This window comes from Gadus chalcogrammus, chromosome 16 (genome assembly GCF_026213295.1).
Source record: "Gadus chalcogrammus isolate NIFS_2021 chromosome 16, NIFS_Gcha_1.0, whole genome shotgun sequence".
Taxonomy (NCBI): Eukaryota; Metazoa; Chordata; class Actinopteri; order Gadiformes; family Gadidae; genus Gadus; species Gadus chalcogrammus.
In genome coordinates this window covers 3,819,894-3,834,344 of record NC_079427.1, presented here as the reverse complement: position 1 = coordinate 3,834,344, position 14,451 = coordinate 3,819,894, and the positions used below count along the sequence as shown (strand labels likewise).

Sequence of the window (14,451 nt, the reverse complement as noted above, 5' to 3'; positions counted from 1 at the left end):
TTTAAACGGTCATGACACAAAATAAATACATTATGGATTAGTTTATTAGTAACTATCGAACCTGTTTAATATTTTTTGTATAGTGATTCAGGTTTTGTGTTCAATTAATATTGGCCTTGTTTTAACACAAATTACTGCTCTATGTTCCTTTTTTTTCCCATGGACCCACAAGTAGGTAATTTAAGACATATTTTTTGTTTTAACTTATGAATCATCCTCACAAGAAACATATCCTTACGACCTCCATTCAAACAGTCCGGAAATGGAAATTAATCAATTAACTATTTTTGCCATAAATCAGACGGTTCAACTATAACAAGCGACAAATGGACACATTCTCTTGCATTAAGTAGTCAACGTTTTTAAATAAGACAAATATTAAAAAATTGCTACATCATGTAATTTATGTATTAACTGAAGAAGACAATTTAACTATTGTCTTTTTACCACATATTAAACTGTCCATAAGTTCTGTATATGTTTTTCGCTTAAAATGTACTCCAAGTAAGGTGTGCTGTTGACATACAAATGTTGTATAAACGTCCTAAACAGATGTTTTGATTAATCTTTTGTTCACAGCTTGAAATATGAACCAAGGTTGTATAAAAACATTATGTTTAGTTGTTGTTAAATCAATACATTTTATCATGTGCAAACTTTTATTCACATATGAAGCTCAGGCAATCCTTAATCCCAATTTACAACCTGCCAGACTTGGCCCTTGGCCAGCAGTTGTAGAAGTTTCTGATATACAATCTCCAGGGACAAATATCAGACTCATGACAAACCAGATCCAGATCCGTCTTCAGGGCTACATTTTGTAGCATCCTGCTGACCTTTGCTATCTGGTGCGAATGTCTTCTCCAGGAAAGTCAAGGTAGTTCCACTTGGGCCAGTAAGGTGATGTATCTCTACCTGGCCAGGTGTTTCTACCGCAGGTGTTTCTACCGCTTCTCCAGGTGAAGTAAATATGTAGGAGTTCCTACCTATACAGGTAAGGGTCTTTGTTTCCACTTTTTCTCCAGGTAAGGCTAGGGGTTTCTACCTGTACATGTGAGTTCAGGTGTTTCTACCTGTTCAGGTGAATTCAAGTGATTCCACCTGAAAAGGCCGGTTCAGGTGTTACTCCCTCCCTTCCAGCTTGGGGCTTCTACCTGTACAGGTATACGCCTGGGTTTCTACCTGCACAGGTGAGTTCAGACGTTTCTTCCTTGCGAGCTGTAGTTAGCTCTCTGCCTGGCGAGGTTGATGTTAAGGGCTTCTACCTTTCCCGGTGAGGGTAGGTGTTGAGGGGTTTACCTCTCTGGGTGTGGTTAGCTCTCTACCTGGGGAGGTGAGCTCAGGTGTTCCTCACCTGGAGTCCAGCCTCATTCGCGGCTGTGCTTCTCACAGTGCCAGCGGTTGAAGTCGATGTTGAACGCCACGATGCTGCCAGACGCCATGCCGGTCACCAGGGTCCTGGAAACAACGTGAGGCATAGGAGAACATTAAACAAGCATTTTTAGAACTCTGTTTTTATATCTGAAGCAGCGTTGTCTAGTCGATGGGTTGCTGTGGTTTGACACCCAGCTGAGGTTCTGGGTTCGCGTCCCGATGCCCACAGTCGGTTTGTAGGCATCGTTGAGCAATTTGCCCTCTTACCCCTCCTGCTCCTAAATGACATGCTGATGTACTGTAAGTCACTTAGGTTAAAAGCATCTGCTAATATATATATATAGGACATAAACATGTGTATTCAATATATATGGATGCATGATTTACTTATTAATGAAGCGCTGTTAAGCACTACTGCAGTTAAAGTATGTACACGTTATTCCTCTGGTTCACACACACCGACGATCACCCAGGAAGGAAGGGTAAGGTACGCATTCCACCCCATTTCCATGATTAAGAAACTCCTTTATTAGACTGTTGACAGGACCCTGTCTTGCTCTGCTCGGCGTGCGTGTGTCAGCGGATAGACATCTCTCTGTGCCTGTTACGGAGCGTTTCCGTGCATAAGATCAGTTTAGTAAAAAAGGTCAAGAGCGGCGAGGTCATAGCGCGCCGCGGCGGAGGCTAATTATCCAGCTTCGGTGACCGGCTGAAGAGCTCCATTCACCGCCAGGCCGTCCAGCGGGTGCTTCTCATTGGCTCTCGTGCGCCCAGCCGGCCCTTCCCGTTGGTCCTCCCCACACCCAGGAGCGTCCGGGGGCCCCCGAGCTGGAGCAGCTGATTTCACAGGGTCGCCTTAAACTGCTACACCCTGGGGGCCGAGCGTGGGGAACAATGAACAGAGAGGCAGCAGAAAGACCCTCTGTCCCTCTCGGGCCAGGAGCTCGGCCCTCGCTGCTGCTGGGGCCTCTCACAGCCAGACCCAGGAGGAGGAGGAGGAAGAGGAGGAGGAGGACGACGAAGGGGAGGGCAGAGGGGAGGAGGAGGAGGAGGACGACGATGACGACGACGATGAAGGGGAGGAGGAGGAAGAGGCAGAGGACGAAGTAGGGGAGGAAGGAGGGAAGGAGGAGGATGAAGGGGAGGAGGAGGAAGAGGAGGAGGTGGAAAAGGAGGAGCAGGACGATGAAGGAGAGGAGGAGGAGGAAGAGGAGGAGGACGACAACGACGAAGGGGAGGGCAGAGGGGAGGAGGAGGAAGAGGAGGAGGTGGAAAAGGAGGAGCAGGACGACGAAGGAGAGGAGGAGAGGGAGGAGGAGGAGGAGGAGGAGGAGGAGGAGGAGGAGGAGGAGGAGGAAGAGGAGGAGGAAGAGAATTCCGGGGACCTTAAATCAACTGAGATGTAATTTATTGGCGAGGCAGCGGTCGAGGAGCTGGTTCCCGAGGAGCTGGTTCACACTGTGCTGTAAGCCTGTCCGTGTTTGGGGCCGGGGACAGCACTGAACTGATTACTGTTGTTTCTTAAACACGTGGGTCATCTCATCTGAACACACACTGAATACACAGATAATGTCGTCCATACACACACTTTTGGATGTCTACGTTAACCTTGCTGCAACTCACCAAGTGTGTATACATTTTCTGTACGTTCTGTTATTTCTACTGCTGTCCTGCACCTTCTGCTGTGAAACCCACACTTCCAACCTGGGATGAGTGGAGTTTCTAATCTAATCTGAAACCAACATTCAGAGGGTACAGATTGGTTGGTTGGGGAGTGGGGACAGCTCTAGTGGGCGGAGTCCATGGTTCATTCTGGACATGATTGAATCCATGCAGGGTGACGTGATCCAGACGTACCAGGCTGCCCGGAAGCCAAGGAGTCCACCTCCACCACAATGTGAAACAGTCACAGCCTCCGTCCAAACGTCATAGATATCGGACTAAAACTCGACACTTCAAAACCAATTAAATGGAATCCAGAACAAATAATGGGCAAGGTAGACTCGTGGCGGGCCAACCTGCTCCGTAATCTAATGTCTCTGAATTCACTGCATAAAAGCCTCTAATAAATAACTAAATAAGAAAGTAAATTGAGAGGAAAAACTACCCATCGGCTTATACAATAAAGTAAGAACTCCATTTTTATTATCCACTTTATTTTCTTTTAACAGCAGTAGGAGCTCGTGATTGGCTGATTTCATCCCAAATGAGATGGAATTCTACCCATGCCGCTGGAACCATAGTCTCTATGGCAACGGTGGGTTCTATTTGAGGACCACCGCTTGGGAACGCTCCGGGGTTCTAAAGGCATGCATGGAAATCCCCAGGAGATCTGCAAACAATCAACTTGCAACTTGACACACAAAGAAAAAAAACACACACTCCTGGTAAACAAATCGATGTATAATTCAATGTCTGTTCTCGCTGTAACACATCATCCGTGTTGGCAGGATAGTCTAGAGGTGAGGGTATTTGCAAACCCGAATGTGTTTCAAACCATGTTCGTTGTTCAAACCTCCATGTCCGTGGTTCAAACTTGAATGTCTGTGGTTCAAACCTCAACGTCTGTGGTACAAACCTCAACGTCTGTGGTTCAAACCTCAACGGCTGTGGTTCAAACCTCATTCTCTGTTGTTCAAACCTCAACGCCTGTGGTTCAAACCTCAATGTCTGTGGTTCAAACCTCATTCTCTGTTGGTCAAACCTCAACGTCTGTGGTTCAAACCTCAACGCCTGTGGTTCAAACCTCAACGTCTGTGGTTCAAACCTCAACACCTGTGGTTCAAACCTCAATCTCTGTGGTTCAAACCTCAACGCCTGTGGTTCAAACCTCAACGTCTGTGGTTCAAACCTCAATGTCTGTGAGCGGGCGGTGTGTTCCTACCTCTGGTCATGTGACAGGTCCAGGGCTCGTATGCCAGCGTCGCAGCCAGGGTAGACGTAGTGGCGTTTCAGATCACATGCCCTCCACACCTCCACCACCCCTCGGTCTCCCCCCGTCACCAGGTTCTGGCCGTCACTGCTCAGCAGGATGGCCTGCGACGCAAACACACACCAACACACAGGCCTTATTACAAAAACACACGATAAAACGCACACTGACACATGACTTGGGGGTTGTCTTGGGTTGATGTGGGTCTAGGCTCAGTCTGGCCTTCTCCTCCCTAACTCTCATAAAAACACCGCTCATAAGCACTTGTGCGTTGTATGTTGTACGTCCTGGCACTCAATGTACACACTTATTGTATCTTGTACATCCTGGCTCTTAATGTACGCAATTATTGTATCTTGTTCGTCCTGGCACTTAATGTACGCACTCATTGAATCTTGTTCGTCATGGCTATAAATGTACGCAGTTATTGTATGTTGTACGTCTTGGCACTTAAAAATAGTACTTAGCATTGTGTAGCGTCTTATCCCAGCTCACTTTGTTGCAATGGGTTAACCTAGCAATTGTAAGTGCTTGGCACTTATTTTGTTACCAAAAAAGCTATATAATCATATTACTTGAAGGGAGCAAAGCACACAAAGTGTGAATGTAGCGGGGCTGTATTTCCAGACTAGCTTTTCAAGTCAATTTCAGGTGCGTAAATTAGGAGAAATATTTCTCACGTCTTTCCTGACAGGGCCGTGTGCTTTGGGTTTCAGAGTTTAGGGTCAGCTTAAAGGTTGGGTATGGAATTCTCTTTTTTGGCCATTTTTGCAAAATTACTTGAAATCCTTATCATAACCCACTTACAGCCACTGAGTTAGAAGTACTGACATGAAAATTAAACAAGTCAATCATCTGTGGAACGGGCGGGGCTCGAAAAACTCCAGCCAATGATTTCCAGAACCACCGAGTGGCATTGGACAGTAAGTACGTCAATCAAACGGTCGTACTGCACTCCCCCTCCCCCGCTCCCCGCGCGTGACCCCTTCGTGCAGTACTCAAAGCTCGTGACCCAGAGCAAGCTTCTGTTTGTTGTTATCCTGCGGTAGCTACTGGAGCTAGCTAACTAGCTAATCCACATTTGGACCTAGCACTAGAAGACAACCCTAAACTCCAACCTAGCTAGCCTGGCTCGCTCTCGCACATTTGTGTCCGCGCTCGTGCATGATTGCGCGTCCATGTACTTGGAATGGGTGGAGTCAGAGTCAGTGTCGAAGGAGAGGGGGTAGGACCATTTGAGTTGTGTATTTTCAAAATCTGCTGGCGTTTCGCAAATCCCAAATAAGTAATAAGTAATAAATAATAATAATAATAAATTGGCCCGTCCTTGACCTACCCTGGTGGAGTCGGCCAGCTCCAGGCTGGCCAGTAGTTTTCCGTTAATGCTGAAGGTACAGAAGTGCCCTTGCCCCGGGCCCCCCTGGTAGCAGATGATGCAGTGACCCTCGCTGGACACGGTGATCAGGCGGGGGGCCCCGCAGCTGTCCGGCCCCTCGAGGGCCCGCAGAAGGTCCCCTGTGATGGTGTGCACTAAGCACGGTCCCTCTAAACAACCGTGTACAAACACACACACACACGTCCATAAAAAACAACACGTAAATGCGTTCATTGAGTACCGTTGGGTGGTGACCAACAGAAAACAACAGTTTGGATTCTGCCTCCAGGCATTCTGCAAGCTAAGCTGTTTGTAATAAACTTTCAGAACTATCAGCTCAAAATCACCTACAGAGCTACATAAATTGTGTAATCCTTATCTGCCGAGGGATTGGTTAAAGTAGACGCAACCTAACCCACTCTCTGAGAGCGGCTCAGACGAAATTTAAGACCGAAATATGAAGTGAAAATTTATTTTATTTGAGAATAATTAACAGGCTAGAGAAGGGCAGCTAGCCCATAGCTTTAGCTCGACTGTTCTGGACCAGAGCAGCTAGCCCGTACCTTTAGCTCCACTGTTCTGGACCAGAGCAGCTAGCCCGTACCTTTAGCTCCACTGTTCTGGACCAGAGCAGCTAGCTTGTACGTCTAGCTCCACTGTTCTGGACCAGAGCAGCTAGCTCGTACGTTTAGCTCCACTGTTCTGGACCAGAGCAGCTAGCACGTACCTTTAGCTCCACTGTTCTGGACCAGAGCAGCTAGCCCGTACCTTTAGCTCCACTGTTCTGGACCAGAGCAGCTAGCCCATAGCTTTAGCTCCACTGTTCTGGACCAGAGCAGCTAGCTCGTACGTCTAGCTCCACTGTTCTGGACCAGAGCAGCTAGCTCGTACGTTTAGCTCCACTGTTATGGACCAGAGCAGCTAGCTCGTACCTTTAGCTCCACTGTTCTGGACCAGAGCTGCTAGCCCATTGAGGTCACGTTTTCGGCTCTACAAGGTTGATGTCTTACACACACACACACACACACACACACACACACACACACACACACACACACACACACACACACACACACACACACACACACACACACACACACACACACACACACACACACACACACACACACACACGATTGCCCGCGAGGGAATAGTTACTGGGCCCTTTTAGTGGAAACCTATAGGTAAAAAAAAAAAGGTCTGGGGATATTGTAGAACAGTCAATGTTTAAATGATTTCCCTTCTATGGGCAAAAACTGTTGGTTTATTTTTATTGATCCCCTTCGAGAATTTGTGTGGAAAGGGGTGGGTCTGGAGCGGGCTACATTCTCCCCTTTCTCCTTTGTAAAGCGCATTGCGTTGCCTTTGGGCCGATATGAAGTTAACTGCGCCTATTCCTTGATTCCTTCTGCCGCAGCACTCCAAACAATTAATTTTGTTCCAATGTTCGGCCAATCCACTCCAATAGTGGTCCTGCATTGAGTTTAAATCCAACTCTAATGAATAAATGGTCCAGTTTTAAGTTTCATAGAATATTTATACATTCCCAGGGCATGTATAATTATTTGCCCTGGGAACACACGCCCTGCTGGGAGTGCACGCCCTGCTATCGTAACACACAAAATTTGGAATTAATCAAATGAATTACAGATAAATAATGTTGAAATGGATACTTTTTGGTTGAACACATTGGAACAAAATATTTATGATCCCCAATGTTGACCTGAAGTCTGCGCCATTGATTGATAAACTGTCGGAATGGCGGTACTGTTGGACTGGGGGCATGTCGGAATGGCGGCATGTCGGATTGGCGGCATTGTAACCCCAGTTACCTTTAGGCTAGCTCCACTGTACTACACCAGGGCAGCTAACCAATAGCTTTAGCCTCACTGTTCTGGACCAGAGAAGATGAACTAGCCCATAGCTTTAGCCTCACTGTTCTGGACCAGAGGAGATGAACTAGCCCCTAGCTTTAGCCTCACTGTTCTGGACCAGAGAAGACGAACTAGCCCCTACCTTTAGCTCCGCTGATGACCAGGCCCAGCTCGGCACAAACTGCCACACACACCAGCTCGTGGTCGTGTCCCGTCAGCACTGCGCGAGGAGCAGGGAAGTCACCTGTGGGACGAGAATAATGTCTGAGCGATACGTTCAAGTTCAAGTTCAAGTTCATTATAGCCATTTCAACAATACATAAAATACAGTTGATAGGAATTTGTTTTGGTATGCTCACATGTATTACACAGCAACATAACAACACAACATAACAAGACAAAAAGCCAAAACGGCACATAAATAACAAGGAGTACAACACTTAACACACATAAAAAACACACAATGCATGGTTCGCAGAGTAAAGTACAGTACAGTGGTGCAAAAACTGCAAGTGAGATAGACCATGAAGATCTTAAAGACCTTAAAGTGCTTAGTGCTTGTTCAAGTGGCGTATAGCTTGTAGATAGGTACTATCCCTAAAGCGTGATGTTTTACTGATACTGATGCTTCTGTACCACCTCCCTGATGGTAAGAGTGTGAATAAGTGGTGTGCTGGATGAGAGGGGTCAGAGATGATCTTCCTAGTTTTCCTGGAAATTCTGGTGTCATAGTGCGAGCCTATGGTAGGCAGACTACAGCCAATGATTTTAGAGGCCCTGCGTACTACCCTCTCAAGCTGTTGTTTGTCCTGGCTGGTAGCACTACCATACCAGACCAGGAGGGAGAAGGTGAGAACAGAGCTCGAGTTAGATTCACAGAAGATATGAGCTACGCTGCTCCAACTCCCTGGTCAACGAGGTAGAAGGTCCTACATCTAAAAAAAGTAAAAGTCATTATTTCTACTTGAATCAGATTACTTCTACGACTACTACCTACCTACAAATAAGAGCAATCCCGTTTTATTTATTGTACCGACCTATAGAGTTTGATTCTCAGTGGTTTATCTTTGGCCACAAGGGGCTGGGATTGACCCCTCAAGTCGATTACTCTATAAAACGTCAAATGACCACATTATTTCACCCACAAATAATAAAAGACGGATCTTCTAAGATAATATATATTTTTTAATAATTAAAAATCCTGGAAATGCACACATCCTGGGAATGGGCAAACATCTGGCAGCCGCTTGGTCTCCCACTTACATTGTCATGTAAATTATGGGATGTCCAGCAATGCTAGCAAAGCCCCCGGATCCCATCCCACATGCCACATGATTGATGATGGATGGTTGAGGGGGGGGGGGGGCTGGATGTATGCCTGTTTGAGGGCACCTGGACTCTTTATAATGAGGACCAGGAGACCGCCGACCCAGACCGACGGTTTGGATCAGACGGGGAAGAGGGGATAGCAGTTAAAGAATTACAAATAAGTATTTCATTTAACATTTGGACATAGTCGTTTTTTCAATCCATTTAATTTGGCAGGGATGCTGATGTGGGGGGTAGAAGGTAAGGACAATTTAATGAAATGAAATGATTATGAAGTAAAGTTCAATCAAGAAAAAACTATCTATAATCATTCAGTTTTTTTTTATTCATTCATGTTTGAAGTGGCAGGGATTTGTTTGGACGGGATGCTGGTTAAAATAAAGATTATCAGTTACATATTTTTTTCTTTTTAGGCTTAATTTTTTCATTATATAGTAAAAGGGTTAGCATCGCAATCCCAGTACAATAATATACCAGAATAAGACACAAGGCAATCAAAAGCTATTTGAGACTCAAATATACTACAACTGAGCTGTTTATATATCTAATATGACTCCTTTGCAGCTATTTCCGAGCTGTTAACCTTCCCACCACAGCCTGGCATTCCGTGACCATAGCGAGTGTACGCTGGCGTGATGTATGACATCATAAAGACATCACCACATCCCCACAGGCCACCGTGTCCCACGGACGCCACCACGGACGCCATCAACACATGTGGAACGCACACCACCGACGTCGTCATGGATACAACCGTGGCGAAAAACACTTCCTGATGGATGGATGACGAGGATCACGGTGTCAGAACCCCTCCTCTTCCTCCTCCCCCCCCCCCCCCCCCCCGGGTCCCGTCATGTCTCTCTGTGGTCGGCGAGGGGGGGTTGAGTGTGTGTGTGTGTGTGTGTGTGTGTGTGTGTGTGTGTGTGTGTGTGTGTGTGTGTGTGGGGCGGAGGGGGGGGACTCAGGGATGTTTTGATGGAGGGCCCAGTGAGACTGGACCTGAGCCATGCTGTCAGTCACACGCACACACACGCATTCACTCACTCACTCTCTCACGCATGCGTTTGTGTGTGTGTGTGTGTGTGTGTGTGTGTGTGTGTGTGTGTGTGTGTGTGTGTGTGTGTGTGTGTGTGTGTGTGTGTGTGTGTGTGTGTGTGTGTGTGTGAGAGTGTGTGTGTGTGTGTGTGTGTGTGTGTGTGTGTGTGTGTGTGTGTGTGTGTGTGTGTGTGTGTGTGTGTGTGTGTGTGTGTGTGTGTGTGTGCGTGCAGCTGAGTAGGACATGTGTCAGCAGCGCTCCCAAGGGATAACAGGACCGGGTGCACAACATCACCTACCAGACAAAGGATTCAATCACAACCTGTCCTGCATCACACCACCCCTCCCCCCCCTACCCCTCCCTCCTCTCCCCCCCTCTCTCTCCACTGGCCCCTGTGGGACCTGAGAGAGCGGGAGAACCAAGGGCCCCCCATTACCCCTGGCACGACCGAGCAGGAAGTTGTTTTAATTATGACACGCTTACCACACACACTCACACACACGCTTTAACACACACACACACACACACACACACAACACAGCCTCCACCCCACGCCAGTAACACCATGCATCGTGTGTGTGCGTGTGTCCATGTGTGTGTGTGTGTGTGTGTGCCTGTATGTGTGTTTGTGTGCCTGTGGAAGTTAGTGCATTATTAAACGCGTGCACGGTTGCCTGTACTCCGCTGTTCTTCAGCATTACATTACATTACAGTCTACTGGCGCGATTCAGTATTCAGTGTGGCTGTTTACCGTCTTCTGGATCTGGATCATTAAGAATTTCGACCACATAATGTTAATATAAATAATAAATATATAATGGTAAATATAAAATAAATATAAAATAACTGATAAATGTACATAAAATATACAATTTAATGAATAAAGATATTATTACTAATGTTATTATTATTATTATTATTTTTAATTTTCTTTATTAGGTTTTTTTTTTTTTTGCACCCAATATCTCAAATCGTTCGAAACATGAAGCAGAGTGAGTAGCTCCTGCCAGGTCAAGCACTGCCACCATCCATTAAATCAATGTACAATCATGTACGTCAAATACGATCAGGTAAAGAGCAGATATGTTCTCTATGTTAGGACTGAAGCCACTGAAAACACTCTGTGTCAGCAGGGGGTTTTGCTGCAGCTTTATGGGATGTATTAGTGCTGTGAATACCAAGGGAATCGTCTTCTCTCTGCTCAAAAAAACACCAGAGCCATTGTTACCCTTCCACTAATTAGAAGCACCCAAGCGTTCATCTTAATGAAGAGTCTGGAGGAAGTTCATTAGAGAACACGGCTCGGATCTGGATCTGACCTGCTCCCTGGAAACATACGCTACACAGAACACAACACACACACAACACAACACAAAGACACAACACCACTCACGCCCGGACCTGACCTGCTGCCTGGAAACATACGCTATACAAACACAACGCACACCACACAACACAAAGACACAACACCACTCGCGCCTTGACCTGACTTTGGCTTTCTGGAAACATGCGTGTGCGCATTTGCGTTCCCCTAAACGTGTACATGGGTATACTTGTACGGGTCCACACATGTGTACAAGCCAATGTGGCTGCAGTTGGTGCCATTTTAATTGGTATTTGTTGTATAGTTATAGCTATAGTTTAAATTAAACTATAGTTAAAACTATAGTAACCTTTAATAACCTTTAAAGGTTATTAAACCTTTATTTATCATCATTGATTAAAAATCCCTTTTGCAAGGGTGACCTGGCCAATAGGGCAGATCAACTAGTGATTAAATACAACTCAAAACAAGCAACATAACATACAACATTTGGAAATACTCAAAAATATAAATCTGGCGAAGAGACAGCAGCTGGTATCTTTCAGCTTCATTTGGAATATCCCAATTATATAACAAAGTTTCAGTGTTTTACGTAGTTTCAGGCCAAAGTTATGAGCCTCTATGGAGTTTCCACAGTCTGGCGAGACCAGTGGATCAGGAAACCCTTATTTGGGCAGATGAAGGATGTGGTCGTTGGGGGTCTTACTGTTGTTGGCATTGTCTCCGATGGCGTGGTGGCGTCCGCTCCAGTACCACAGCAGCAGGGTGGCGTCCCGGGACCCCGACACCACGTAGCAGTCCCCCCCGATGTAGGACTCTGAGCGGGCCAGACACGTCACCACGTCCCAGTGGCCGAACACGATCTGGCTCTGACTGCCTGGAACACACACACACAGACCCAGAGAGGAACACACACACACACACACACACACACACACACACACAGACCCAGAGATGAACACACACACACACACACACACACACACACACACACACACAGACCCAGAGATGAACACACACACACACACACACACACACACACACACACACACACACACACACACACACACACACACACACACACACACACACACACACCCAGAGATGAACACACACACACACACACACACACACACACACACACACACACACACACACACACACACACACACACACAGACCCAGACCCAGAGAGGAACACAAACACACACACACACACACAGACCCAGAGATGAACACAAACACACACACACACAGAATGAAGCACACACACACACACACACACACACACACACACACACACACACACACACACACACACACACACACACACACACACACACACACACACACACACAGGAACACACGCACACTTATCAGAACACTGCATCAAAATACTTTGTGATATATTTATACGAATACATATATTTTTTTGTATTTAGTATTTATATTATTCCCATTTAATTTGATTTCAAATTCTATTGGACGCTGTGCCACAGTACACTTCACTTAGAGCTCTGCAGAATAAGATGTTTCACTCTACATAAAATGTGCTGATACGTTCAGGTATAGAACCTTATTCAGATAAGACACAACAGATACGAGCTTGTGTCTAAGGTGTGTAAAGGATGAAAGGAAGCCAGTTTGGAGGAGATGATCCTCCAAACTGTTTCAGTAAACCTTGTTTTAAAAATATAATGTGGCATGATATTCAAAAAAGATTGATACATCAGATACTACCTTAAATCAACACTGCATTTGGAAATTGAAATCATAGAGCTATAAACCCACACAGGCAGTCCCGTTAAGGACAAACGCACACACACACTATCGTGATGTGTGGTGATGCTCTTCACCATCGGAGACCATCTGGGAGGCAATTCAAGTTAATTGCTAAGATATTATATCATTCTTAAATTCAATCAACTTCACCTAATGAAGCCATTTTCACATTAAGCCTGGCATTGACATCAAATAAAAAGGAGTGCAGAGTCAAGTTAAACTTAATTTAGTTGTTATTTTCATTCTTAACTTGTACGAGGTGGGAATATTGGACTTTAAAAGGCTGGTGATCACTGCTCTGAACAGCACAAAATGTTACTGTACGGTCTAATTATACTGTACGGTGTATAATGTTACTGTACGATGTGTAATTATACTGTAGGCGTATAATGTTACTGTACAGTGTGTAATTATATTGTACGGTGTATAATGTAACTGTACAGTGTCATATTACTGTACAGTGTGCAATATTACCATACCGGGTATAAAGCCATTGTACGGTGTGTAATAATACTGTACAGTGTGTAAAGTCACTGTACAGGGTGCTATGTTTCTGTACAGTGTTTCATGGTAGTGTTCGCGTTGTAATGTGCGAGCGTTTTTTTGTTGTATTCTGTTCACCTGTTTCTGAGGAGTACACCCGGAAGCTGTTGTCCCAGAAACCACAGGCAAGGATGTAGTGGTTGTCGGCGGTAACCAGGAAACACAGGCTGTTGATGCTGATGCTCTGGTCCACGAGGTCTGAGATCTGACGGCAACCGCTGCCACTGTTACTAGCTGAGGAAATATAGACATTAAAACTGTTATACTACTACTGCTCCTACCACTGTTACTAGCTGAGGAAATATTAAAATCCGTACTTAAACGTATATATACTTATAAGACTACTACTGGTAAAGTTATACTTCTAAGGCTTAGACTACTTAAGGTACTACAATACATTGTTTATAACACATATACGCCGTCTTTTAAATAAAGAACTTACTTATGTTACTAATACTAATACTAACAATACATGTGTGTGAGCTATGTGTGTACTGACCGATAAGAGCGTCCATCTCGATGGGGAGGTGGTGGGCCTGCTCAAGGGAATAACCCGGAGCTCCTCTCACACCTGTGGAACGCAAGAGATACCGTCATATACTGTACACACAACCTCAGACACACACACACACACACACACACACACACACACACACACACACACACGCACACACACACACACACACACACACACACACACAGATACAAGCGCAGACTGGCGTGGCTACACAACCTCTAGTGTATATCATTGTACATGAAGGGGCCTAAGTCATGCGTAGGCACTAACTTAAGCGGTTAAGGTGGCTGAGCCATGTGTCGGACCAGACCAACTCTGGGGGACCTAAGACTACAGTTGGCCTGACCCAAGTCTCACAAATCAGAC

The 14,451-nt window shown here is 45.7% G+C and overlaps 1 protein-coding gene across 1 annotated transcript in view; it reads right to left on the bottom strand.

Moving 5' to 3' along the window:
- Positions 1–650: 650 nt before the first annotated feature.
- nbeab (neurobeachin b) overlaps positions 651–14,451 on the bottom strand; it is a 176,717-nt gene continuing 162,916 nt past the window's right edge. Inside the window, 7 exon segments of the mRNA XM_056610309.1 lie at positions 651–1,458; positions 4,259–4,410; positions 5,643–5,851; positions 7,698–7,799; positions 11,951–12,121; positions 13,647–13,802; positions 14,068–14,181. Coding sequence (XP_056466284.1) covers positions 1,368–1,458; positions 4,259–4,410; positions 5,643–5,851; positions 7,698–7,799; positions 11,951–12,121; positions 13,647–13,802; positions 14,068–14,181 — 995 coding nt within the window. The 3' untranslated portion in view covers positions 651–1,367.